Source organism: Branchiostoma floridae, chromosome 17, assembly GCF_000003815.2.
Source record: "Branchiostoma floridae strain S238N-H82 chromosome 17, Bfl_VNyyK, whole genome shotgun sequence".
Taxonomy (NCBI): domain Eukaryota; kingdom Metazoa; phylum Chordata; class Leptocardii; order Amphioxiformes; family Branchiostomatidae; genus Branchiostoma; species Branchiostoma floridae.
In genome coordinates this window covers 8,549,772-8,576,890 of record NC_049995.1, presented here as the reverse complement: position 1 = coordinate 8,576,890, position 27,119 = coordinate 8,549,772, and the positions used below count along the sequence as shown (strand labels likewise).

The 27,119-nt window shown below is 41.2% G+C and overlaps 2 protein-coding genes across 2 annotated transcripts in view; both read right to left on the bottom strand.

Moving 5' to 3' along the window:
• Positions 1-1,451: 1,451 nt before the first annotated feature.
• LOC118405033 (polycystic kidney disease protein 1-like 2) lies at positions 1,452-13,969 on the bottom strand. Its single transcript, XM_035804432.1, has 12 exons — positions 13,814-13,969; positions 13,440-13,547; positions 12,806-13,019; positions 11,936-12,092; positions 11,210-11,397; positions 10,128-10,223; positions 9,323-9,559; positions 8,413-8,587; positions 7,668-7,904; positions 6,741-7,064; positions 5,759-5,969; positions 1,452-1,737 (listed from the first exon to the last, which is right to left on the bottom strand). Exons 3-12 carry the CDS (start codon positions 12,908-12,910, stop codon positions 1,452-1,454), a joined length of 2,016 nt encoding a protein of 671 aa, XP_035660325.1. The 5' UTR covers positions 12,911-13,019; positions 13,440-13,547; positions 13,814-13,969.
• A 338-nt stretch (positions 13,970-14,307) lies between these two features.
• LOC118405031 overlaps positions 14,308-27,119 on the bottom strand; it is a 21,896-nt gene continuing 9,084 nt past the window's right edge. The window contains exons 10-26 of the mRNA XM_035804431.1: positions 26,039-26,237; positions 25,010-25,202; positions 24,203-24,401; positions 23,886-24,028; positions 23,219-23,326; positions 22,221-22,397; positions 21,702-21,827; positions 21,013-21,127; positions 20,106-20,191; positions 19,788-19,907; positions 19,024-19,173; positions 18,358-18,570; positions 16,985-17,291; positions 16,299-16,426; positions 15,680-15,898; positions 15,187-15,294; positions 14,308-14,520 (exon numbers count right to left, since the gene is read on the bottom strand). Coding sequence (XP_035660324.1) covers positions 14,308-14,520; positions 15,187-15,294; positions 15,680-15,898; positions 16,299-16,426; positions 16,985-17,291; positions 18,358-18,570; positions 19,024-19,173; positions 19,788-19,907; positions 20,106-20,191; positions 21,013-21,127; positions 21,702-21,827; positions 22,221-22,397; positions 23,219-23,326; positions 23,886-24,028; positions 24,203-24,401; positions 25,010-25,202; positions 26,039-26,237 — 2,804 coding nt within the window. The remainder of the gene's footprint in view (positions 14,521-15,186; positions 15,295-15,679; positions 15,899-16,298; positions 16,427-16,984; positions 17,292-18,357; positions 18,571-19,023; positions 19,174-19,787; positions 19,908-20,105; positions 20,192-21,012; positions 21,128-21,701; positions 21,828-22,220; positions 22,398-23,218; positions 23,327-23,885; positions 24,029-24,202; positions 24,402-25,009; positions 25,203-26,038; positions 26,238-27,119) is intronic.

Here is a 27,119-nt window from a genome sequence, read left to right as displayed (position 1 = left end):
CTAGTTCTCCAGGACCCGTCCTCCGGTCCTAGTACAATAACAAACGAATATCACGGTGGCCATCCAAAAACTCCTCTCTTCATGACATTAAACTGATGAAAACACTTTTCGTAAGGACAAAATTAACAACATGGGCTCTCAAACAAAGCTTGGGAAAGGGTAAATGTCAAGACCTGGAGACAGCCCTTGTTAGGAGTTCCCTCTTACAGATACTGCTAGACATATACTTTTAATAAGGTCAAAATGGACTGACCATGTAAGAAGTCCAACAGGTCCAGTACAAACCAAGAAAGTTAATCTGTGTTTGTAGCTAGCATTGTCCATAGCTAAAAATTTGTTCAAACACATGAAATTCTTGCACTAAATTTTTGACTGCAGACTTCCCCAGTATTCAAGTGATGCACCTCCTAGGTCACATAAATTTGTAATGTGGGCAAATGGATAGAAGTGCTGGGAAGCTAGCTTATATTATCCAGTCTATGTTGAGTGATCGAACTATCAGCAGAGATGAGGGTTACCACCAAGAGTTCAATAACCTTAGACCACAAGGAAGACCAAATGCAAATAGGGTCTTGGGACCAGCACTGGAAGAAACCAGACAAGCTGTGATAGTAAGTGGCCAATGTGCGATCTTCAAATAGTTCAAAAGAAGGAAGTCCTGCTGCAGTACCTAGGATAGCTACTAGGAGGCCCAGTTTTGGTCGTATCCAAGCCTACCTCAGCTGTGAAGTTTCTCTTGTCCACTAGACAAATAAGAGAAGACGAAAGAGCCAAAATAGGGCAGAATACCTAACTTTATTTTGGTGTAGCTCGATCTCGAACCAAAGTTGAAAGTATCCACCACTTAAACCTTATCCTCCATTATGGACTGGACACTTGCTTGTTTACATTCGCTGTAGGATTTTTTTGTCACATTGATTGGTCAATTAATTCTAGTTGACCAATCATCCCGTAACATCGTTTGACATACAGTAATATGGATGAGTATTTTCTGTATGAATGGTTTATTTCGAAAACAAAACTGACAGTAACATAGCAGCCACAAGGCTGAATTACGACATGTCATTACATCAATCATTAAAGTAGTTAAAATCGAATATCATGAATCATTGCAATAGTACAGCTCTTAAAAATCGTTGCAGACGAATTAAATCAGTATCGGGATAAAGCATATAAATTAGTATTTGCAGTAATATCAGCACATCACTTTATCGGAAGGTAAACAAATATTTAAAATACACAATGACTTACTATTTGATACAAAGCACAAACATACAGGTAACAATTACTTGTTCAAAAGGCGGACCATGAAGGGTACAGCGCTGTTACGATAGCGTTCAGTTCTACAGCGAGTAGTGTTCAGTTTGTGGGATGACCTTGTCTGTCTACCACTGATCTCACCTCTGGCTGGTGGCAGTAAGTGCAAGAAATGATCGGACTGACTGAGAGAGCTAGTTAGCAAAGTGTGTGATCAGTTCAAGACGTCGTGCTTGTAGCGAAGGTAGACCCAAGTCAGAACAGGCATCAGTGTAAGACGTGTAGCTCTGTCCCAGTATTATACGCACAGCTCTCCGTTGGACCTTCTCGATCCTGTCACTAAGTGCAGTGGTGAGCCCGGAGTGCCAGACGGGGGCACAATACTCCAGGACAGGTCGGATGTAAGTCACATACACTGTGACTAGGTCGCCGATGGACACGTTAAAGTGTTTCAGATTACGGAGGAGGTAAAGGCGTCGGCTAGATTTGTTACAAATGGTGTCAACGTGAGAGTTCCAACGTAGGTCAGCCTGCAGAAACACGCCCAGGATCCTCATCACTGGCACCTGTTGTAGCTCAGTGTTTTCGATCATGAGAGATGGAACATGTACATGCACATGACCAATCAGCGTCGATCTCACCTTTGCACCGAGTAGCACAGTTTATATCCGCGGTACAAAGTAGTGCGGCCGAAATCTTGAGAATTTTAATATTGTTGTAGTACCGCCATTTTTAAACACTAAAAACGTGCAATAGGTGATGCTTGACATATACTGTGTCTTGGTACAATAAGTCGGCTTTTAGATTGTATTTAGAGTGTCATAGTAGCTGCTCATTGAACTAATTCAATTAATTCTAGTTGGTCAATCAGCACATAACATTGCTTGCCGTGCAGTAATCTTGAAACAAGAGGCGTTCGTAGAAACAGTCTACTGGCTCCCGGGCGGGCTTGAACCCCACTGTTAGTTTTGTATATTTGCGTCAAAACTTTCGCTTATGATCGAGAATGACATTCACATGCTTCTTGTGGTAGTGGTCCGAGTGGTGATGATTCTCGTGGGCTCTGAACAGCAAATGAACGACATGGCATATATGTACAATTATAAACTAGTTGCAAAGATATTTCTAGTCACTATAGCCGTCGCTTTTGATCCATTTAGTATAGTCCATCGGTGCGCTAGATGCCTTTTCTACGAAGCTTTGTTTGTGAGCTACTAACATGCCAGAAAACCACGGACAAAGCTAGTAAGAACAGGATCAAACAGGTCCTGAAGATATGCAGCTGTATCAAAATTCTTAGACTTCTCACAAAATATGGATCACAATTCTGAGTTTGATATTAATAACGACACCTGGCAGTCAAATTTGAATTTACAGATACACGGATCAATGTGGGTTATTTTGTTTGTATTGTATACCCATTAAACCATCTCATGGCGTAACTCACCAGGTTTGTACTGAAGAGTTCAAGCTGTGTATCCAGACTGATATACCGCTTACGACATTTTGAAATGAAATCTATTTTGATCCAGTGATAAAAACAGAAATATCGTTGCATTTGACGAACGCTGCATCATCTTTTACATGTTTCCCCAAATAGAATTGAACTTTGGCTCTGGTAGCTGAATTAGACAATTTACACGACATGAACTCGATCACTTCTATTTGTTTAAGAAACGTGTCATTTTCTTAAACCTATTATATATTCCATGGTTTTGTTGGTGAACTGCCTTAGATCTTGTCAAATTTAATCTCAAATGGTCATATTTTGGAAGATCAAGTGAAATAAGCTACAAAAATACCATCCCCTTTGCGAGCCTTTCTCCATTTCCCCATTCGTGAAAAGGGTGAAAATTGGCAATTTGACGGTCGTCTTAGCCACTTTTCAGGACGTGGCCGGGAGCGGTACTGCAGTTTGGGCTCTCATAGGGTCTGTAGTTCCGACTTATAAAGTGTGAAAATGAACAAGAACTCATGCTTAAGCCTGTGAAATCTTTCCCAAATAGGTCCAGACATCTTATCACGCATCTAGAATGGCGATTTAGGCACTAGTTGTCTTAAAAAGGATAGTTTTAGGCGCCGCGCGAGGAGCCCATGTAACACAATGTCCGCCCGTAGAAGCGCCGCCTACATTCATGTCTACATCACACTCTGTGCATATTGAACTGGTTAAGAATAGGTAGACATCTTCAATTTTCGTTAAAGAAGCTATTACCATTTGCTAGATTGTTTATCTGCTTATATGGGGTAAGAGACTATATGAGAAGCCCGGTCGTCACTCAGAAAACATCATCATCTTTAACCCCAACATCTGCTTGGAAAGTTTATTCGATTTGCTTTGCGTTCTCCGTTGTCAATAGTAACAACTGTTTGAAAAAATGGGTTTCTTTCGGTTTCATAGTGGGTGATAATTTATGGACGTGAATAAGGGTAACTCCATGTGCATCATGTAAACTGGTAGCTATGCATGAATGCATGAGGCAAAAAATAAAGCAAAAAATAAAGCTTCTGTTTGGTGTGTTTTTGTGTGCGCTTTCTTCAGTGGGAAAAATTATGTTGGCGAATCAGCTTAGCCTGGTATCCAGCCGTAATATAGCTCCCGAGCCTCTTCTCTCCTCTTCGCAATTACGAGAGAAGAGACTCGGGAGCTATATTACGGCTGGATACCAGGCTAGATCAGCTGACAGCAAAGACGCAGAACCAGACAAAACAAGTTGTTCAAAGTAAGAAATAAGGTCTCATCTTAGCAAAGAAGGCTTTTTATTGTAGCATTTGTTTATAAGTCATGTACATGAAGAGCGCTAACAGCATAAATGCCTAGTTCACCAAGCTTTTACCACCTAAGTGATCACCAAAAGATATATTTTTACTAAAAGCACAAAATCCCACCATCATACAGAATGTGAGACAGTTCAATAACCACTGCCTTCAAAGAAGAAGTCAAACCCGACAATAGTATTCATAAGACAGTGGAAGCCAGTTAATTGCACAACGGATAATCGCACACTTCTGTTAATTGCATAGAATCTCTAAATTCCATGGTGGTGTGGTCCAGCTTAATAACTTCGCTTTATTGCACCATTCGGATAATTGCACGAAATGCTCTGGCAAATTGGGTGTGCATTTAAGCGGCTTCTACTGTATCATATTAGTTGATAGACACTAGTTTTATGTATCATTCTTTTACCTGTCTTAGTTCTTGAGACTGTATATGCAATTAGCCCTCGGGCATGATTTTGCAAATAAACTCATTATTGTAGCAATTTGCATCAAATTACTACTGGAGTACAAACAATACAACGTTACTATTGTTCCTCATAACATCCAGTATATATGTATCCAGCACTAAATATCGAAATAAGCGCTATGCAAATCTAAATGGGAAAGGAACAAGATAGAGTGAATGAATGAATAAACTTTATTGCACAAGTTACAATGTGCCATAACCATAACAACTACTACATGTATCTATATAGACAATGGTACTACCAGGCTACATACAGAACAACAAACTTTGATCGATAACAATACAGTCATACATCTTGTATAAGTGATCTGGCCTCGCATTCGGAATAAAGTGTAGATAAATTGACCTATGTAGACGGATACTAGTATATGAGTTGAACATATGGAAAATATCGTTCTGTGTACCAGTAAGAGAGATGTGTGTTTTGTTTTTGATATTCTTAAACAAGCCCCTTGAATTGCACTTTGCCTTATCATTTTCCAAGTTGCATCATTAACTTAATGTATTTTGTATTCACTTTGCACACCTTTCGTATTATAGTCTACGTTGTGATTGTACTTAGTGTCATAGTCTGCATTGACTGACTGGTAGTAGTAGTAATTAAACAATGCTTCTCTTTCTTTACTATAGCTGGAACAGCTAGGTCATAACAAAGAAAGTAGAAGTGAAGTCACTCAAGTAGTTTAAACGATGTTAAGTTCGCTAAAGCCACGATTTATCTTAGGAATCATATCCGTGGAAAATCGCCTTTCCATCTCAGGTTTGTTTCTTTTGGTTTTGACAGAAGACGTCCCTTTAATCTTCTCAACAGCCTCTGTTGCCGCTTCCTTTAGGAAATCATTAAACCCGAGATCGTAAGGATTTGTCGTCCAGTCTCCATTCTCATACACATCAAAAAGGATAACCATAAAAATACTGAGCAAAATAAACTGCATGGCAACTTGATACAAGAAGAAAACCAGCGGACCAAGTATTCTATGTCCCTCTGACAGAGCTTCGAAATCATAACTTCCCAACATCATTAGAAGAAGGCTTTGGAGACCGGATGTTATGTTCTTGTACCCGTCGCTGTTTGTACCTAAGACCAAAACCATCATAAGGATAAACGCTAACAGAACGATAGCTACAGTGAACATGAAGTAAACGAGGGGTTTGATGGATTTCCGTATCGTCATAGACAAGGCGTATACGTGAGAATTGAAGCGTAGAAGGCGGATGAATTTTAGCGTAGCGCAGCAAATGAGGAAGCCTTGCAAGTAGGTGGAGAGTTGGAACCAGCTGACAGCGCTCTTGTACAGGTGGAAAGCAGAGTTGCCATTCTGTCGTTGTTCTGCGACTTGGTCTATGATGTTCTGTGTGTAGAAGTAGATCACGATGGTGGAGAAACCGATGGTGATGACCAACAGTTCTATCCAGCTCCAGAACTCCATAAGGTACTCCAGTGGACGAGACAGTAGAGACTTTCCTTTAGGAGCCAATGAAATTCGGAGAAATTAGAAAAAGCACACGTTATCCTCTAACGGGAAGCGCCATCTAGCGAAATATACACTGCGTCGCTGAAACGGCAGTCTTGTATCCATTCTATTTTAGCTAATCCGACGGCTTCCTTTGCCGGTCCCTTTATCCCATTATTTTACTAATAAAAGGTTAAAAGATTGGTCTTAAGTTTTGTCTTCTAGAGAAAAAATGGGATAGCACCCCTCTATCACATTATTTCACTAGTATATAGACATTTATTGAAATAACCACAACTTTTATCACAACTTTTCCAACTATCACGTTTTCTGTCCTAAAATACTATTCAAGGCTAAATAAATGTGTTAAATAATCAAGTCTCTGTAGTTTGGATACAGAACAACGTAATAATATGTTGATAGTGCAAATGATAGCATATTTATACTAGTGTCACATGTGCACTTGAAAAAAAGCAAATATCATCAAACATAGATAATGTAAATTCTTACATCATTCGTACAAGTTATGATGCAATGCTACAATAGCTTAATGAATGAGGATATTTGTAACATAGCTGATTTAGAAAGAGGATGTAATGAATTCGCATAAATCATGCTTATAAGTGACTTGTTTGCATATCATTTGAATTGTACTGAGACAAAATTACTTGTCGAAGGTATGAGCTCGTGGAACTCGTAGATTCTAGTTTTGTTTTAAGAAAAGATTCAGTAAAGAAATAACACCTGTTTTTCAGAGAAAACAATCTTTGAATCGCGCTTACCTTCGCGAAGTGTGAAGTAGAGTAGAAAAAGCGCCAACACCCCTCGCAAGGCCAGAAGCAAGATGACGTCATGTTGGATGAGCCGGACGGTCACGATCTCCGAACTTTTGTAAACTGCTCCGAGATTGGTGAACTCCGCGGCCAATGACACGACAGAAAACAAGTTGACGTGCGGGTTGTACAGGATAAGCTCGATGAAAAGAGCCCTGGTGTTTTCGTCCAACCAGCCGTTCTGTTGTAGGAAGTTTGTGTCGTTTGTTGTTCGAAGGCTAGTAATGTAGCCACCGCCGATGTAGGATCCATGTTTACCGAAGTACGGCATATCTGTATGAAAAATATAACAATATTTATATACTGAGTCAATTACGTTAAGCACATCACATACTGTACTTTTAGATCAACATTAACATTGGAAGCCTATGAAAAAACCTTTTCCATCTGGTTTTGGAAAAACAATCCTTGACATGAGATACGGAAACTGGAAGCTCTTTCAAAGTGCCAAGAAAACCACAAATCTGTGTACTTCTTTGATAGGTGACTGAATACTCAATTCCTCAACCATACACTCAATCTTGCAATGGTCCGATCCATCAGTAGCTTCTTGAAACTTTCTTTGCTATAGTAAGAATAGCATATGGCAGGTACTTGTAACGTAAGAGATCACATAATTATATAATCGTCTGGTGTAAAACAATACCTGCGGCTGTCTATCAGTCAAAACATTTCATTCCGGCTGCAGTACCGTAGGAAACCACTGGGAGGCCCATCATTAAACCTGACCTTTTTTTACACACACACACACACACACACACACACACTCACACACACACACACACACACACACAAACACACACACACAAACACACACACACACACGGCACCGAATACAGAACCCTCTTGGCAAAGGTAAAATGAACAAATTCATACCGTCGGTGAGTGAAACAGACGTGTGCATCCACGGATTGCCTACACAGTCATATAATCCAGGAGGTATCTGAGCGTTGATGTGATCGCAGATCGATCCGTCGGTCGCATTGACTGTTGTGTTAGGCTGGGGAGCCCACTGTAAGATGTAGTTCTCATTATCAGCCATGCCATTGGAGTACTCCACGATACAACGTGACGTCACGTTCAGCATTTGTTTGGGCGGTTCACAATGCTTCCCTGTAAATGGCAATTGTACAGCTTTTAAATGTCGAAAGGTTATAGTGAAAACGTCACAGAAACTCATACAGCATATACCTTTAGAAGACAGGTTATTATGGAAAGATCATTGAAAATTATGGAGATCATTGAAGAATACTTGAAAGGTCTTGGAGAACATTGAAAGATACTTAGAAAGCCTTTTTTGAAAGATAACGGAGATTCTTGAAAGATAATTTAAAGACACAGAAGGAGATCATTGAATGATTATGGATCTTTGAAAGATGATTGCACTACAACGGATACGGACACCATTAAAAGCCATTCGATATCATTGACAGACCAATGAGAATCATTGAAAGATCATTGAAAGATTATCAGAACTCCTTGGAGATCATTAAAAGATTATTGCAAGGCATTGGAGGACCTACGGTAGTCTTCAGAAATCATTTAATGATCACTGAAAAACACGAGAAAACATAAAAAGATCATTAGAATCATCGCGAGAAAAATTATGTCTTAAATCTACCTGGTTTAAGTCGCATCTGCCGAAGCTGTACATGGCCTAGCGGGTAGGAGACCATGTCCTCAAGTAACATAGCGGCTGAACCAGCTATAGCCCTTCCGTTGTACCAGGTTCCCACATGGAGGGCGGGCATCAACCCGGTTGTTATCCAGGTCCAACACGTGGGGATGTCACTGATCTGACGGAGATAGATATATCCGGTCTGTTTGGTATAAGCTTATTTCAAAACCAATATGTTTTCGGTATCAAAGTTCACCCTTAGAGTTTGAACATGTGCAACTGTTACAATAAAAAAGGTGGATTCGAATATGGGTCCATATTTAGGTGTGACTAACTCTGTCAGGCTGCTCTCGTATCAAGAAATCATGAACATAGCATGTCCATAGAACGAGATTTTGAAACCGTTTTCCTGCAGTACATTAAGGAGACCCAAAATGTGATAGTTTCTTCCTCTTGCTGACGCCTACCGACATACCAAATATCATAAATCTATCCACGACTTCTCTAGTATACTAACATCATAGCAATCCACAACATATTCGCATAACAGTGGACACACACCAGTACAAACAAACACACCAGCCAATTTGAATACCTTCGTTTTACGGGGTAACAATAGATTTTAGGTATGGCGATATAATTAGATGGGTCCAAAGATATCTTAGGTATATGTACATATCAATTACTGTAAATACCGCAACTTTCGTGGTAGTTTAATCAAGGAGGTTGAAAACCTCCTTGGTTTAATGTTCGCGGTTTTCACGGTGGCCACCGCGAACTTAAAACCACCGCAAACACTTTTCCATGTCAGTAAGAGAAAGAGACTACAGTGCATGGTGCTACCGCGAAAAGTCCATTTTCCCGCTACCGCGAAATTAAATCTCCGTGAACTTAAATGCATTTACAGTAATACCTCAGAAAAAGCAACGTCACCACCGTCAAGTATTTGCCTTTCCACATTTTGTGTCATGTAGAACGCCATGGGACTCCGTTCCCCGTAAGAGGCCGCCATGATGACCGAAATGAAAAGACCGAACACCAGAACCTCCAGTACAGCGGCGCGCCTTTTGCGTTTCTCTGCGCTCTTCTGTCGCTGTTCAGCCAGAGTGGACTCGTCCGGTGGTGAGTCGGGACTGCCAGTCTCAGAACTCTGCCGTATAAAAAATAAGCTCTTTCACACTTCAAAGTACGTATGTGCATCGGCAGGTATTGTGGGTAATATGTCAAAGGTAAAGGCCGCTAAAAAATAAACAGAGCACGTTATGCCTCGATTCTGTCACAGTGTGTTGGTATCGCTAATTGTGGCATGCACAAGCAATGGTTATAGTAGTGTTGATTACGCTCGAGTCAGAATAGCTCAGATATCGATTAACTACGTGCAGTATGAGTGACACACGCATGGTGGCGCACCTGTATGGTCTGTCCACCGACATCTAGAGTTACTGGTCTCTCTCTCCAGAGGTAATGACTCCATCCGGATGCTGACGTCCACAGTTTGGATGAATTTGTCTAGAAGGTTAAACAAGACATGCTTTAAAAAAAAAGCTAGCAAGACGCTAGAAGGTAAAGCAAGGCACTAGAAGGTAAAGCAAGACAATAGAAGGTAAAACAAGGCACCTGCAGCTGGAGATAAAACAAGACACTAGAAGGTAAAGCAAGACACTAGAAGGTAAAACAAGGCACCTGGAGATAAAACGAGGCACTAGAAGGTAACGTACCATATGCCTGGAATCATTTTCCTGATTGGCTGGCTGAAGATACTCCTCACCCGGCTGTAGAGGTTCTGACGGAGGGTCGTCGTCTTCAACAGGTGTCTGTTACAGTTTGAAATATAGCTGATTAAACATTAGGCCACACCAATCTAATTTCTTGGTTCTCGGATTTTTTCAGAAAAATTTTGGGGCGGGCGGTCGAAAAAATAAAAAAATTTGCAAAAAGTCTGGGGTGAACATATGAGGCTTGTATAACAAACAATAAAAAAGGTTAGTAGCCAAGTTTTCAGCTTTTCATGGCATGATTCATCCAATAAATCTCTTCGTTTGATTTGACACCAATGTTCTGAATAAAAGGAATTGTTTTTATACTGAAATTATGTGTGTTGCATTTACTTATTTTGTTATGTGCCATGTCAACCTCTAGTATACTTTCCAGGTGTAACAGATGTTAACTGCTCACATCCCTCTCACTAGAAAAAGCTCTCTGATTGGTTTATCAGCAGTATGTACCCCTGGAATGGTTTTTTACAGGTCTGCGATAGCAAAACCGATATTGTTATTCTTGGGACTAAAATGGGTCGGGAAATTCGCGAACCAAGAATTTAAATTGGTGTGGCCTTATGACGCGATAAAGTAATTTTGCATCAAGGCAATCAGAGATGTCAGACTTTGTACCGTCAGAGGCTAGAATGAGACAGACTCTCATGAGCGTAAAAGCGTATCTGGTAAATTAACACACAGAAACTGCAATGCAGAAACCCACACGGGCGAACAGACAGACACGAATATAAGCCAATAACTTACTCATGAGCGATCATATTACAAGTTGATACTCTAGTAATACCTCGTTGAAATCACTATCTATCTATCTCTATATATACCAGAATGTTTATATTTACGTATCTATCTATATACATATGTAGAGAGATAGACAGAAATAGATCGAGAGAGAGAGAGAGAGAGAGAGAGAGAGAGAGAGAGAGAGAGAGAGAGAGAGAGAGAGAAGTAAGAATATTAGAGAGAGAGAGAGGGAGAGAGAGAGAGAGAGAGAGAGAGAGACAGAGAGAGAGAGTGCAATATAATACCTTTGACACCATAGCGAAAATGACAGCCACTATGAGCAGCTTGAAGGGCTGCATCAGGAACAGGTCGGTGACGAATGACGTCAGGAAGGTGACGAGCCACGCCTCCGCCTTCGCCCGGCCGAAACTCAGGGTGTACAGCACGGTGAAGAACGCCGCCACGAAACTCGCCGACCACACTAGCAGCCAGCCTAGGAAAAATACAAGTCAAGGGTAAATGTAGCCGTAACAATGACTCTGAGATGACTGTGTATTAAATCTTATTACAACATGATTTCAACAGTAAACGAATAAGTTTTTTGTGTGTGTGCATAACCAGATGCTTTATTCTATCGACGTTTCCGTGACCGTCTGTCACCTTCCGTAGGGTGATTCTGGCCCAGGTTCACATTGTACTGCAACATAGGTGTCGCTGCTTACAGATGCGGTCCCAAACGTAAAGTATATATACATACATAGATGCACTGTTTACAATGCAGTTTCAAACGCCTTTGTATGCCATCTACGTTCTTCACTCGGAGCCCTCATTCTAGATCCAATGAGATGAAATCATTGAACACATATCTAAGTGAATAATATTTATTAGCGTATCAATAGATCTAACGAGATACACAATCATACTACATATTACAAAGGTTCAAACATGAATCTAACAGTGGCACATAGTTCCTTTAATGTTTCATTAAAACCCCTATAGAGGACACAAAACAGCACAATCAAAAGAAATACCTATATAGACTGCCCACCAAGGCAGTGATGATTTTGTCTTCCCCTGATCCTCGGCCTTTGACTTATTGGTGACTTGCGGGCCAGTATTACGGAACAGGAAGACGATAAGAATATTGACGGGCAAAATGATGGCTGCGCTCTGTATGCCGATCATAATCTGGAGTGATATTCAATAGATATCATATCAAAACTAGAAAGGAAACATTTGCAAGGAAATACATAATGTCTACATTCACATGGCCTAGCCTAACAAACTACTTCTCTTTGTTACGTAAACACATTTATATCTATGGTGACCAGCCCCTCCAGCCCTGTCCTTCCACTTGCTACACATTGATTGGGTGTCTGCTTCTTTAACAGTAACCAATGGTTAGGTCATAGTATATTAGCCTGGTGCAGGTCATCGACCTTATTTGTTTGTTATGAGATAAGAGAAAGAAACTCTGTTTTTCTTCCGTAAATGTAAATATGATGAATTTTTGGTTCCTGACATATAGTTAGCATATAGTGTCCAGAAGCTGATTGGTATGAATGATCACGATTGGATCCTCTATTATGCACAACTTTAAGAGGAGAACTTCTACAACAGCGTTTCTCATATAGAGCTTAGATCCCAATTGCACAGGTGCCCTTCAGGGAGGTAGCCCCGGCCCAAAGCCCCAAATTTATCCGGTAGACTGCCGGATACCGGGGGACACAGCGTCTATTTGTTACCGGGTCCCGGGTCCGACTTAAATTCAACCCGGTGCCCAGCCGGGCCCAAAAATACCCACAGGAGGAGGCACAAGGTGCCCCATGGGGCAACGTAAGGGTCACGCCCGAAAGTGTCCCTTTTTCCAATTGGGACCTAAGCCTAACTCAGATCTGTACCTGTGGTAGCGAAACAGGGATGTTGATCTCCGTTCCACCGAACACGAGTGGCTCGGGAGGGTCGAAGTCGTCCCCGCGGCCGAAGAACGTGATGTTGGTGAGCATGGTGCTGTAGAGCAGCGTCAGGCAGCAGGACAGGCGCTGGACACGGGTGAACGGGCTCCGGGCAGGGCGGCCAACCACGGAGAACCACAGGTGACCGTCGTTTATGTCCCTGGGCATGACAAAGATACGATTTTCAAATAGAATAAAAGCTTGATATACATTTTGTCTGTCTTGATTGGAACTTTTTAGGAATCATATTTGATTACTGTCAACAACACAAATGACGCAAAAATACATTATAGAAATCTCGAGACTTTGTCAAACAATCTTGAGATTTCTTTCAAATAATCTTGAGATTGTTTCAAATAATCGTGAGATTTAAAGAAATGTCTTGATTTAAAGAATCTTGAAATTTAATCTTAAGATTTTGTTAGAAAATTAATATTTTTTTTCAATTTTCAACGACTCATGACGCGTACGACGTCGTCAAATAACGGCAACAATGACGTTGTGAAAAATTGAATCATGTAATCCAACCATTGTTACATGCTACTGGAAATTTCATGCATCGGTCAGATGAATACACTACCTTGAACTCTTTGCTAAGAACAAGTTGCGAAACTTCTTCAAGTCCTCAGGGAGAGCCGTTGGGATGACCCGATGGACTTTACCATCATCTTCGTCCACAGAAAGCCATCTTTTTGTTAAAAATGGATAAAGTAACCTACATTTAGTTTTTGAAACATTGTAAAATATCTTAAAAATTTGTAACCGTCTACAGACACACATCGAAGTGTTAATGAAGGTTGATTATCCACGTAAATGTTTGACCACAAATACAACTACTTTACATCAGTAACTAGTAAATTGGAGATTCGGGTTATTTTGAAAAAAGAAATGTCAAAGCAAGATTCTAGGATTAAGACGTAACAATCAATCTATTGGCTTTCAGATATGTCTTACCTATTGCATAGAAAATACGTGGTGTTGTTTGTTGCTATGTTCGTCACCACAATCTGGCTTAAAAACCTGTCAAAAAGAATACGTAAGAGAGAATATTTCACTTCCAAAGCCGAATAACAAATATAAACACCACAGCATCTACTAGCATTATATACAGATTATGACGTATTATGTATAAAGATATGCATACGAAAAATAGTACTAATAGTATATATTTCATGTATTATTTGAGCCATATCCATTGTTTATGAAGAATTTACTACATTTAAACATGCTAGCCCCGATTTTGTGTCGCTATAATGTTTTGTACTTGTTTTTGTTTTCTTTCCATATTTTTCTATTCTACCTCTAATAGACAGTGTTAAATACATTTTTCCTTATTACTTACTTGTGTTTTTGTATATTATAGGGAAGACAACTAGCAGGGGTGGGTGATCACCTGTATTGTCTCCCCCTTTATTCTATTTTTAAAGATAATAAAGAAATAAAATTCTTTAAGAGAAGAAAACAATTATAGTATTAGCCAACCATCCCGGACTGTAGCCACCGTTGTTGTGCCACACGCGCAAATGGGTGAGCTCCCCAATGGGCTCTTCTGTAGACACCAGGAATGAGTCCACGCTTCCCTTCTCAAACAGAACCCGCTGTTGGTCCCGCAGTTTGAAGGGGACGCTCTCGTTCTTAAACCCATTGAGGGCTACTGTGACCTGTAAAGCATGAATACTAGTATGCTTGTCTCAATTTAAAAAAAAAAACTAGCGTTAGTTGGCCTTTATATATATACGTCGTGTGCATATGTTTGTTGTTTTGAAAAGAGGCGTCTTCCAGTGACATATAACTTTGACCTATAGAGCACAAATATTTTTGTCTCAACAAAAGAACTAGCGTTAGTTGACTTTTATTCGTTGTGTGCCTATATTTGGGTCACTTTGACCTGTATATCATAAAATGAGTTTGCATCAACAAAAAGGTAACGCTAGTCGTTGTTTACATTTTATTCGTTGTTTTGAAAAGGAGGATCACTAAGACCTCTAGAGCATAGATAACTTAACCTATATGTACCTAATATGTATTCACTATGTTTGTAAAAAGGGGGTATTTAGAGATATTGCCAGATGCAACATCATTAATCCTGCCAGTATTGCATAAGTTACAAGCTTCTACATAACCATGCATTCGAAGACTTCCCGTCCTTTTAAAACCTGTATCATGGGAAAATTGCACTACATGGTTGTACGCTGTAAAACGATTGAATGATCGAGGCCATATAAATATGGTTGTACTCTGGAACATTAAAAAAAAAAATGTGTCATCGGCCTCCATCTCAACACAACTACAAAAGCCTTTTTATGTCGATGTTGTAATTCAGATACCTGAGCAGTTGTCCCAGCATTCCCCCGGAAGCCGGTGTACACAGTGATGACGTATTGGCATTCCTTCCGTGGGTTCAGAATGTGACCCGGAAGCAGTCCAACTCCAGCCTAGGTCAAAGAAATTAGATAGAATGGTAAGTACTATAAATTTCATTTTTTCTTTGAAGACAGTTCTTGCTATTGAATTCACAGCAATATCCTCAGTAAAGAGAGAGAGAATGAGATAGACACTCTTTAACGCATCATAGGTTATTCTTTTTAAAAGTCTCAATTATGATCAACCCATGCAGTTCCAAACAATTCACTAGGGGGCCCAAATCTCGACAATAGCATGGCCGGGACACGATGTCTAAAAACCGGAAGATCCACTGCAGTACCGCTGAAATCCACTAGGAGGCTTTTATATTCAACATGACTCATTGTTTTTCGGCCCCTAAAGGCACCGAAAACATAAACTTCTTGTAGAAGGAAATCGTAACAAATGTTGTAGTACCTTTTGTAGGTCTCTCCTGTCAGCCTTCCTCGTTAACAGTATCCCAAACAGGTACGAAGCGAACACGGTCAGAACCAGAACTAGTCCGGCTGGGTTCTCCAGGACGTTTGCGGACAGTGCCTCCGCGATGTTGAGCGGGTTCGGCGGAACAAACCCGGCAAACTTGGTCAAGTGATCACACCGGCAGTGGATATGTGTCATGTTAGTCAGTAGGCCGACCTATTGTAAATATTCGTAAATAGTGGTTGGTAAGTCACTGAAAAATAAGATTATTTGCACACAACCAAGTGTTTTATTCAACTAACGTTTCGGTGACCGTTTGTCACCTTCTTCAGGGCAGTTCTGACTGGTTCACGTTGCATTGCAGCATAGGTGTTATTTTTGCTGCTTATACGTTTAATGTTTTATGTTGATACGTAACGTTTGGGACCGCATCTGTAAGCAGCGACACCTATGCTGCAGTACAATATGAACCAGTCAGAATTCACATGAGGAAGGCGACAGATGGTCACTAAAACGTCGGCAGAATATAGAACTTGGCACTGAAAAAACAAGTGTTGTATGCATCAACAAAGAAAGTCATACGAATGATTAGAAATGATGCAAAACAACGACGTACCTCACAACCGTCCGTCTGCCACAAGTGGATATCCTCGTCAAAGTACACACAGGAGGATTCGTGTACAGTCAACGTAAAGCTGACGACTTCTCCATCACCAAGGTCCTGATCTGTACCGAACTGCACACCTGTATATAGTCATCACAGATCTTCAGATCATTCATATCAATTAAAGACTGAAGGACATGCTATCTTTAATTATCACAAATCAGAAGATACGTTTATTACCATAGCACTGAGATCAAAATAAGACCTTTTTATATGATAGAAGCGCTCCCGTAATATTGTAACCAGCACCACCCCCCCCAGTTCTGTCCTACCACTTGCTACAACGGCATTGAACACTTGCTGCAATGACATCGACGCAGGGTGTCTGATACTTCACTGTTAAATTTGGTGGCAGCTGTCTGGTCAGGGTCATTGTACTTTTTGTTCAGAGAAGAGGAAAAAGACGAGGAAGAAGCAGAAACGGTGCAAAACGATGTTTCAATTCGGCTCAGGTAAATATACTGATCATTGAACTCTACAAGCTAAGAATCAATAATTTTTGTCTTTGGTGATTGATAGATGTGGATCATAATAAACTCTAAAAAACTCTAAAAATAGATCACTGGGATAAATCAAAACCAAATTTCTTTAACATGGCTACACCACGAATCAACATGTAACAGTCTAAACATCATTACCAATGAAGTATGCTGTCATGTTGCCAACGTCATAATCTGTGATGTCCACCTCCTCTCTAGGCAGCAGCCACTGGTAGGCACTGGAGGTGAGGTTGGTTTCGTTTGACCAAGGAGCTTGGTCTATCCAAGGAATGGAGAACAACTGGTCTTCTGGAAGAGGAAGGGTGGCTGTCCAATTGAAGACGTCTTGAGTTGGCAGACCGTCTTTGCGAAGAAACAGCGAAATGTCTTGAGGAAAAAGGGTAGAGTTGACGTCAATGTTGAAGCCCAAGGCTGATTGCTCCTTTCCGGCGAAGAACTGGAATATCTGAAGGTTAAGAAGTTGATTACAATTGAGCTTTTCTGTGCTTTTACAAGTTAAGGTAAGTTAAAGTTGCCCGTAGATCTGTAACAGATGCTTAAGGGTGGCGCCTAGCTCCATTTCTGAAGCTTTTGGGCCACACATTTGTGTAGCCACTACAGCAGGTAGGGGGATAGTCCGCTGGTAGTGATGTGTGTTTAACTTCCATACTCCTTATTATTGCTGAGTGCTACGCAGAGAAAGCAGCATGTACCCTTTTTAACGTCTTTGGTATGACTCGGCCGGGGATCGAACTCGCAACATACGAAACATGACGTATGAGCTATGTAGATAATCAAGAAACTTGGGGACTCGGGCGAAATGCGCCTTGCAATGGGTCCTCACCTAGTCAGTATTGCCGTATGGAAGGTAGCAGATGGACAAAACGTTGCATGGTAATAAGTACGTTCGTAGTTTGAAGTCCGCATGTGCAGCGAAAGGCATCGCGGGTAATAGGTCAAAGTTAAACGGAAACAGAAACTAAACATGTCTAGACATGTATCTTTTTCATACGATTATAATAAATATGTATAATTGCAATGAATAAATTCATCAGCTTTCATGAATAAACAAATGTTCAAACAAACCTCACGCTTTGTCGCGGCAACAACTGTTTATACGGGTCATTGGCGCCATGGCCTTCACCTTTGACATATCACCCACAATGCATTTCGCTGCGCATGAGCACTTAGAGCCAAGAACTTTCTAGCTATTAGCCTGACTAAAATCGCGCCCCTAACGGTCTTCCCTACAATTGCCGCCGCCCTCGCGGAGTGGGTAATTAACCCCAGCCAGCGAGAGATTGTGTTAACACAGGCTATTCTAGCCATCAATTGTGCACAGTTAGCCAATCGGTCCAACATCCGGTCACGCATTTTTGTCAGGTCCGGTTTTTCTGGACCGGTCCAATGAGAAAAACCGGTTTTGTACCGGTATGCCGTAACGGTACGCCGTACCGGTACCCACCCCTAATAAGAACAATGAAAGTGCCCTTTTCTATCGTTAGAGAGTCCGATAGGTACAGTTGACTAACCGCAAGGCTGCCGAGGGGCTCCGTTGTTTCGAAGACATAGATGGATCCATCGAGACTTTCGTTCTTCCTCCTGGTCAAGATGTCGATGGGTTCACTCAAACCGCTGACGTCATGTGTTCGGGTTCCACATTTCACCCCGAGACCTGTGACGTCACTGCGGATCTGATGGGAGTTGTTGGAGTACTCGAATGGGTTGAAATTTGCCTCCAAGAACTGAAAAGTAAAAGGAAACAAAATTAACGTTCTATGTAGCATTTAGTTGGTTACGTGAACATTACCCAAGTGTATAATTAGCGTCTTAGTAACTCTTCTATGATACTTGGTATGTGGGCAGACATCAGCAAAATAAGGTACAAGTTTGAATATGGTCCCCCTTGTGCAAATCTATGGTGACAGGCCAACCTCCGCTTTTTTTTTTTTTGGTATCTTTCAATTTGGCCTATGATGAATGCCCAGTACTTTTATCAAATAATACAGTCAATTTGAAATTAGGTCGACAACAGCCCAACACATACACTTTACGGGTCACGTCCACTTTTACAAGGCTAACCCCACGCTATCATAAAAATTCCGGCCCCCTTTCCTCATTTAGCAACCATTTTCCTCAGTCTCTTGAACGTTTGCTAAGTCCAATTTCCTGTAGACGTAGTATTATGGTTTTCTTACCTGTATTCCCACCTCAGGGCTGCCCCAGCAAGAATTCCCTAGGAGGTCCGAGAAGGAAGTGGTTCTGACCAGAGAGTCGCTGTCCCCTCCTACAAGGTACACTCTTTCCGAGTACCTCGTCCGATTCTCCCGTTTAATTCTCAGGTGCATCTGAGGCAGAGCAGATGTCAGTACAAAAGATTTAGAAGCCACTTTGTACATTTTATGCATTCAGAAACCACAAGCCAATTGATCATCAAGTTTAAAGACAAGAACACAGATGATTAGCAAAGTTCGTTTGACACAACTAAGTTATAATTACTGTTATAGTTATAGTAATAGTTATAGTTATAGTTATAGTTATAGCCAATACGGTAGCCTTTTTCGCTACCTTTCTCAGGGTAATACTGGCTGATGCTACTTCCTACAGCTAGGTGGCGCTGCAATGGGAGTCACGCGATACCAAACGTGACTAAACTTGTATTGGAGATGAGGGGGGGGATACAACCTTAGTCACGTTTGGGACCGCATTCTTCACGATCACCACCACAACGTCACCTAGCGGCTGGAACTTAGAACCAGTACTAGTCAGTACTGCCCTGATGATGGTAGCACGTACATGAAGAAAGATGGCCGAAACGGTGACAACTAAATATCTCTTTCTTTCTTGTGGACAAAGAACTTTCAAATTGTTGTCCATCAATTAACACAGATTTTTCTTTAAAGTGATTTACGCCATAATGAGGCTTGGCAGGTAACAAGGAAACATAGAAAGATGAAAGTACCTTGGACATGGTAATGTCAGCGTATATTTCTGGATCTTCAAACTCTGGCATCAACTTGGTCAAATAGATGTCGTCAAGGATGTCGAACCCTTCGAAGCATGTTGTGGTGGCATTTTGACTCTACAGCCGGGCAAGAAAAAATAATGTAGCTAATAAGCACCTAGTAGCTAGTACCTTAGTAGTGTCACCTGATGGATAAACTGAACTGAGTTCCTATTACTTGTGTCATACATTACTTCTTCTTTTGTCATTCTCAATTTGAAGTGAAGTATTGAAGTAACACTGAATATTTAAGGTAATATACGACTTGTAGCTTACGAGGAGGAGATTTGTTGAGTACGTCTTTTCCTCAAGGTGTTCCTTTTCAGCCAAGGTAGATGAAGCAAGCATCATGTTCACAGATCCTGGACAAAAATACAGCTACAGTTAAAGTTTGCCTGTTTGTTTTTGCTTGTTTTGAATAATCAGTAAACTACATGAGTAACACACCATCAGTTTGTACGACTTTAAAGTAGTCTTTGAAAGAACCAGTAACAAACAATCAAGGATCTAAAACTGCCTCTTCGGTAACAAGGTACGTGTACGACTCTCCCAGGGCCTTTCTCAATTTGCGAACGTACAACGATCGTGGAACAAATGTGACCAGGTCATCCGAACAAGCTACGCAAGACCACACGTAAATTATGCATGATTTATTATGGAAAAAAATGCATTTTAATGACCCGTGACGACTGAACGGAATGAGATAGCAAAAAATATATCAACATTTTTGTGATCTTCGTATCAAGTTGTGCCAGTGTACCAATTTTCAGGAAAAAATATTGATGTTTAGATTTTGGCCCCTATCGCTTAAATATATTCCCGTGGGCCATAAATAATTATCTTTAATTAGCAATAGCAGGAGCGTGATACCACAATTTCACCAAAAAAATCATCAGGTGTGATGCAGATGGACCCCCTCTACCAAAATATCAGGTCAAACCTTTTCTGTAAGATGGGTTGAACGAAATCACATTTCTAGGCCTCTTTTAGGAATTGGCTCCTGTACTACATTGGGTTTATAAGATATCGCATATTATGTTTAATTATCTTCTTGCTATTCAATCAATTGATTGCAATCTAAGCGTACAAATGTTTGAAATGGACTACGTAAAATATGGAAATAAAATGTTGCGTAAGTCTGAAGTTACGATTATCTGTGAGTGAACGAGAAAGTATTACTGACCAGAGAACATAAACGCAGACAGCTTGTTGATAACTCCAACAGGCGTCTTCTCAAGGTTTCCTGCAAGTTCCTTCGTCTTTTCAAAGGCCGCTTTCAAGAGACCAGCTGCAACTACCTGAAGAGAAGTTAGCGAATTCAAATTAGATGTTACCGTATTAGTACGGAGGGTCGCCACAAAACGGACGTGAGAGGGCGAATTAAATAGTGTGACTTCATTGTGAAATCTAAGTGGTCAGGAACAAATGAAATAGATCTAGAAATAAACAAACAGAGTATGGTATACCAAACAGTATTTGTTTTTTTACGTGTATCTCTTTGGCGGTGGACTTGACACTAAAATTCGACGGCATTAGTATCTATTTTCCGTTTTCTTTTTTGCGACCGTGGTGCCTATAGTCAATGACTACCACCGACAGTCTTACAAATAAAGTACGAAAATAATACTTTTAAACCGCGTTGCACTGGGGCTTAAAAGCACAATTCAAATTTACTTATTTTGAAGCACCTTTGTGTGATCTACAACATTTCCGAAAACATTTTTGGGAACTGATCAAAATTGATGCGCGCGAATGTTATCCATATGATTAAATCAACACGGCCGTTAGTTACACACTGTCAATACTCCTAATTCCAGGTATGGCGGCCATTTTGGATTTTCCGGGGTCATTATTTGTATGATAGACAGTTACCTGTGACTCTCCAGACACCATTTCAGGAACTCCCGATGCCAGCAAAATGGTCAAGGACACGCCGTTGATGCTGACTTCATCATTTATCTCCACATGTGACAGCGCTTCCATCAACTTGTCAAAAACCTGTGCACACAAAAAAGACAACATTCACAACCAAAACCATGTGTTTCTCAGGCGGTGTTTTAAGCTGTCTCTACAAACCATGGTGGAAAGAAATAATTGACAACTGTTAGTAATGCAATTAGCCCCATGGGCATGAATTTGCAATAAAACATATAAAAATAAACTTCGGGGCTACCTTTGCCTAGCCTGGATGCCAGATCCTTTCCAGGGCTATACAGCCCAACTCCTCGGCTCTAGGGCCAACAAGGTCCTAAGGAAATATTACAGTGGCCCCCTGAGTTAGACTTTTATGTACAATAGTTATTATTGAGATCGAGCCGGGATCTGGTATCCAGGCTCAAGTTTACCTACCTTTTACTTCAGGGTGTACTGTCAACGAATTTGTACACTTACCTCTAGTGTGTCTTCCCCTTCGTTAGCTAGCCTCCCCACTATAGCCGAGGCAAAAATAGCCACATTGAAAGCGGCTTGCGTGTCTCCTAAAGCAAGCGCTCGGAAAAAGTCACCGTCCGGATATGCAAAGTAGTTGTCCAGGTAGCTTTGCAGTTGAGCCATTGTTGGTATCCCTATCTGTAAGGGAAGACCGTGGACAATGCATTTAGATTGTGCTTAGTAAGATTAAGCTTTGATTTTCTAACGCAAGGTACGAAATGATTTTAACCTCATTTTTTCGACCGATACGTTTTTGATAAAGGTGGTATCTCACTGCACTTGGGGCACCGGTGCGGCACTGCGGGATTTGTTCACTGCGACACTGTTGTGTTATTTCCGCCGATTTTTATAATTTGAATATTGTATAATACGTAAAAGTATGACTTAGAAGACAACAAAATACACAAAACGTAAGGAAATTCGTTCTTTATCTCTGAGATTCGTTGGGTAATCTTTCGGACCCCACACAGGTGCCCCAAGTGCAGTGAGATACCACATTAAGGAATGAGCCGGTAGCCGCATCTATGATGCTGCTACGGTCCCATTTGCAATGGTGCCCGTTGGGGGTATAGTACCTTGCCGGCCTCTGAAGCCACAAATTTATCCCGATGGACTGACGGGTTCCAATGGTGATTTTACGATTAGGCTACTGGGTCTATTTGTTTCCGGGTCCGGGGTTGATTTTAATTTCGAGTTCTAAAAAAAATGGGGGGGGGGGGGGGCTGGCAGTGTTCAAATATAGCCCGAGTACCACAGTGTACCCCAAGCAGCAACTAAGGATTCACGCCTGAAAGTAACACACACACACAGCCAGTTCAGAATGAATTCTACCTCCACAGACGACATTTCAAGTTAATACTATGATCCCTAATGACAAAAATCTATCTGATATTCCTCCACACAAATATGAAGTAGAGGCTGAAAGGGAAAGAGACTATTAGAACGTAAATGTTTCTCACTTCAAGTGGTGCAAGGTCAAACTCCAAAAAGCGCCCGTCCACAGAAGCAACGCGAACGTTCAGTAGTATGATGCCGGCAGCGATGTCTACCAAAGGCGTGTATCCGACCTAAAACAAAACGGTGTCAATATCATGAAATGTAAAATGAGATTTACGTCGAATACTGGAGTCTACTTCAGCTCTCTGACCCAACGTGACACGTGATTGCTCATACTTGTGACGTCATTAATGAGTCAAAGGTTGTTGGAATACGGTATCGTTGCACGTGAGACGTTGCACGTGAGGCATTGGATTATGTGATTTACCAACTCACAAGAATTTGCATATTACGCAGACTGAGTAAACATTTTTAAATGGCGAAACAATTTCAGAGCGTCTGTATCTGTATCTGTACGTATTGCTGGCATAATCATAACATCCGTCGCAGACTTCAAGGGGGCTAACTTTTCTTTGGGGGTGGGGGGGGGGGCAAACTTCTTTCCATAGCAAACTCCCTTTCCCGGCATAAGAGAACCGAGACAACGTTGAAAATCGCGAACCAGCGCCCCAACTCAAATAATTGTCAGCGTCGCTCGAAGTCTAAGACGGGGGCTAGAGTCTAAGACGGAGGCTAGCATAACCAATACACTGAACCATTTGAAAGTGTCTAATGGAAACTACAACTCACCCAGAGGGAGGACAGGCTGATGAGTATCCTGTTGTCAGTAGGCGGTCCGTCACCAGGAAATGTTGTTGTTGCAACTTCTACTCCAATCGGTATGAGCTCAAAACTGATGCTTACCTCCACAGGGCCCAGGATGTCGGTAAAAGCTACAGTACAGGGCATAAGGTAGGTAAACCAATTTTAGCTTTAAATGAAATATATTCTGATTATGAAAATCACATCTACACAATCTATGTCCTCTACAACTATGCAAATATAGATTTCCTAATTAATTATGAAATCGACCTTGACCTTCGTTTTCCCAGTCTCTATCTACTCACCGGGACACGAGAGACAAAACCTGTCAATCAGAGAGACCCCTCCCGCCGGCAGCAGGGTACAGGCACGTGTCAGGTTGCTGACTGGCTCCAGAAGTTCTGGAGGAGGAAGAACCTCGAAACTATAATCAGCGGTCCTGGACCAGTCCCCTGATGCGGTGACATGAACGTCGGTTATCCGTATAGTGTAGCGCCCTTGTACCTACACATATGGACGAAATAAAGGAGGAAAGAACAACGTTTGCATTAACATGCATGTTCTTTGTCTTGGTACACCGGATTGTGACTAGCTACTGCTTTGTTTATTATAACTCTATCAAAAATTATATGTTTTCCTTCTGTGAGTGTAAAAATTATAAGCTCGACAAGAATCAAAAGAATCAATACATTTTGTAGCTGGAACAAAACGGGTTTCAATTTAATACAGATAGACAGTTTATATTCGGGTGCATTCATTAAAAAATTCATTTATCAAATAATAAGAAAAACAATAACAAGATCTTACGCGTACATTGATATTTCAGTATTCGCAAAGGAGGTGCTAATAGCTCAGAATCTAGTTCACCTTTATCCGTGGGGCAACCTATATCCGTTGTTTTTAAACAGTATTTGGGGATATCAAGTCGACGGCGCGGTGGTTTCAAACCGTATAATTTTAAAAATACACATTGTATTGCAATTTTAAAGCAACTATAGCTAGTACCCTGTTTTTAACAACGTATATAGGTTACCCCTCGAATAAAGGTTAAGCAGTGTTACCTAGTGCTAAGAAAATATCTTAAAAACGGAAGACAAAGCTACCCAACTCACCCAGAATGTACCACCGAGAACACGAAGACGGTCACTTGTTGAACTCTCTATCCCAGAAGTCCAGTCCTGACCAGCAAAATCCGCGGGAAATTCCAGCAAAGAAAATTCCGTGGTTCCGTACAGGTCAGACTCTGTGTACAGCTCCAGGGGCAGAAATGCTAACGTATCCGTTGGATTGCAGTTTTCAGCACAGCTAAAAAAAAACATAAGAGCAACAGTGAGACTACTGCCTCCCCTTTTCTCCTACGTCGAATACTGCTTAAATAATCAAAACTAAAACCATATGAAAGGCCTAGCCTCCATCGGGCCTCCCTACGGGAGTGCGGTAAAACGTAGAATTCGGCAAGAAATTCGGGAAATTGGCCTGGGTAGTTAGTCCACACGAAGGTTCATGCACGGTCGACCAACTTCCCTGGTAGCAAAACTCCCCTGGCAACTTTTTCTCCCGATGATAGCAAGCGTGGTCAGTCTGGTAGAGACTATTAAACGCCCATGATGTAACATTAGGACAATATTGGAAGTAGATTTCCCTACAATTTTGTTACACTGTAAGTTTGATAGATCGACACTATAGAACTGAATACTAACAATCAGTGTGGTAGGTTACAAAATCATTGCACCATACAGAATTGTGATCTTTCAAACCAGTGCAGCACTGTATGTTTACAACCGGAGGGTCTACTTTGAGATAGTATAAGAAACTTTTGCAGACCTTGTGTAGTTTGCTTTCGTATTTCACATAGTTTACTTACACCAGAAATAATGATGCAAACGCATATGCAAATGCATATGTAAATGCATATGTAAATGCATTCAAATGAAAGGAATGTAATGATAGATCACCTTTATCCTCAGGGTAACCAATATCCGTTGAGTACACGGACGCTTATATCAAATTGTAATTTTTTTTTCAAAAACATTGCAGTTCGAATCCAACGTCTTTCGAATTCCTAAATACCCTGTTTTAAAAAGTCAACGGATATAGGTTACCCCACGGATAAAGTTGAGCTAGCGTTATGTGACACATACAGCAGATCTAGGCCTGTCAAAGTACTGTCCGGTGCGATTTGGAAGAGGGTGTGAAGAGTTATTGGAGGGTTTTCTCCCGCCGTGATTTCTACGGAGACGTTGGCGATCAGGCCGGGCGGACGGGCGTGGAAAGGGGCGGCGTACACCAGCTCTCCGGGGGTAGCACCCGCGACCTCACAACCCAGCGTGTACAGACAGTCTGGTGAAAGGGGAAGGTCGATGAAGGTTAGACATACAGATGGCACATTATGCAATCCATAATAAGTCAAGTGACTGAAAAAATTCTTTAAGTGCCAGGCGTTTTAAGGTGGTCTCTACCGGTGCGGCACTGCGGGGTTCGAAAGAAACTCACCGAATTTCAGAGAAACAATTTTCTTGCATTTTGTGTATTTTGTCTTCTAAGTCATACTTTCAAGTATTACGCAATATCTAAATCATGAAAAAATTACACAACAGTGCCGCAGTGAGCGAAACCCGCAGTGCCGCACCGGTGCCCCACGTGCAGTGAGAGTCCACCTTTAGACATCCAGATGACACATTTTACAATTCATAATTTATTTTTGCTTTTTTGGACAGACGAGGACAATGTGGCACTGCACTCAAGTTTTTGTAACTTATATTACCACATACACGGTACAGACAGAAAGTAAAGGTAGTTTTTACCTCCCCGACCGAAGTCAGGTACCCATTTTTACACCTGGGCAAAGTGAGGAAGGTCGTGCAAAGTGCATTTCCCAAGGGCACGACGTCGGGGGCACGGTGAGGATCAAACTCAGCACCTATAGATTCCGAGCCGAACGCTCTACCAGTTACGCCACGCCCGACGCCACTTCATAATTAGTCATGCAGCTGAGTAAATTCTCTGAAGAGCCAGGCGTTTCGGAGAACATCGTCGGTTACTGAAAATTCAGTCTTCTTAATAAAGTAGAGTGGATGCTATCCAAAACGTCTGACTGAAATAAGAACAATTGCTTCATTTATTTCTTGATTACGAAAGGAATAAAAAATGAGCTCACAAATCGTAATCGTTTTTATTTTGTGAGCTTTTTTTTATTCCTTTTGTAATCGAGAAATAAATCGT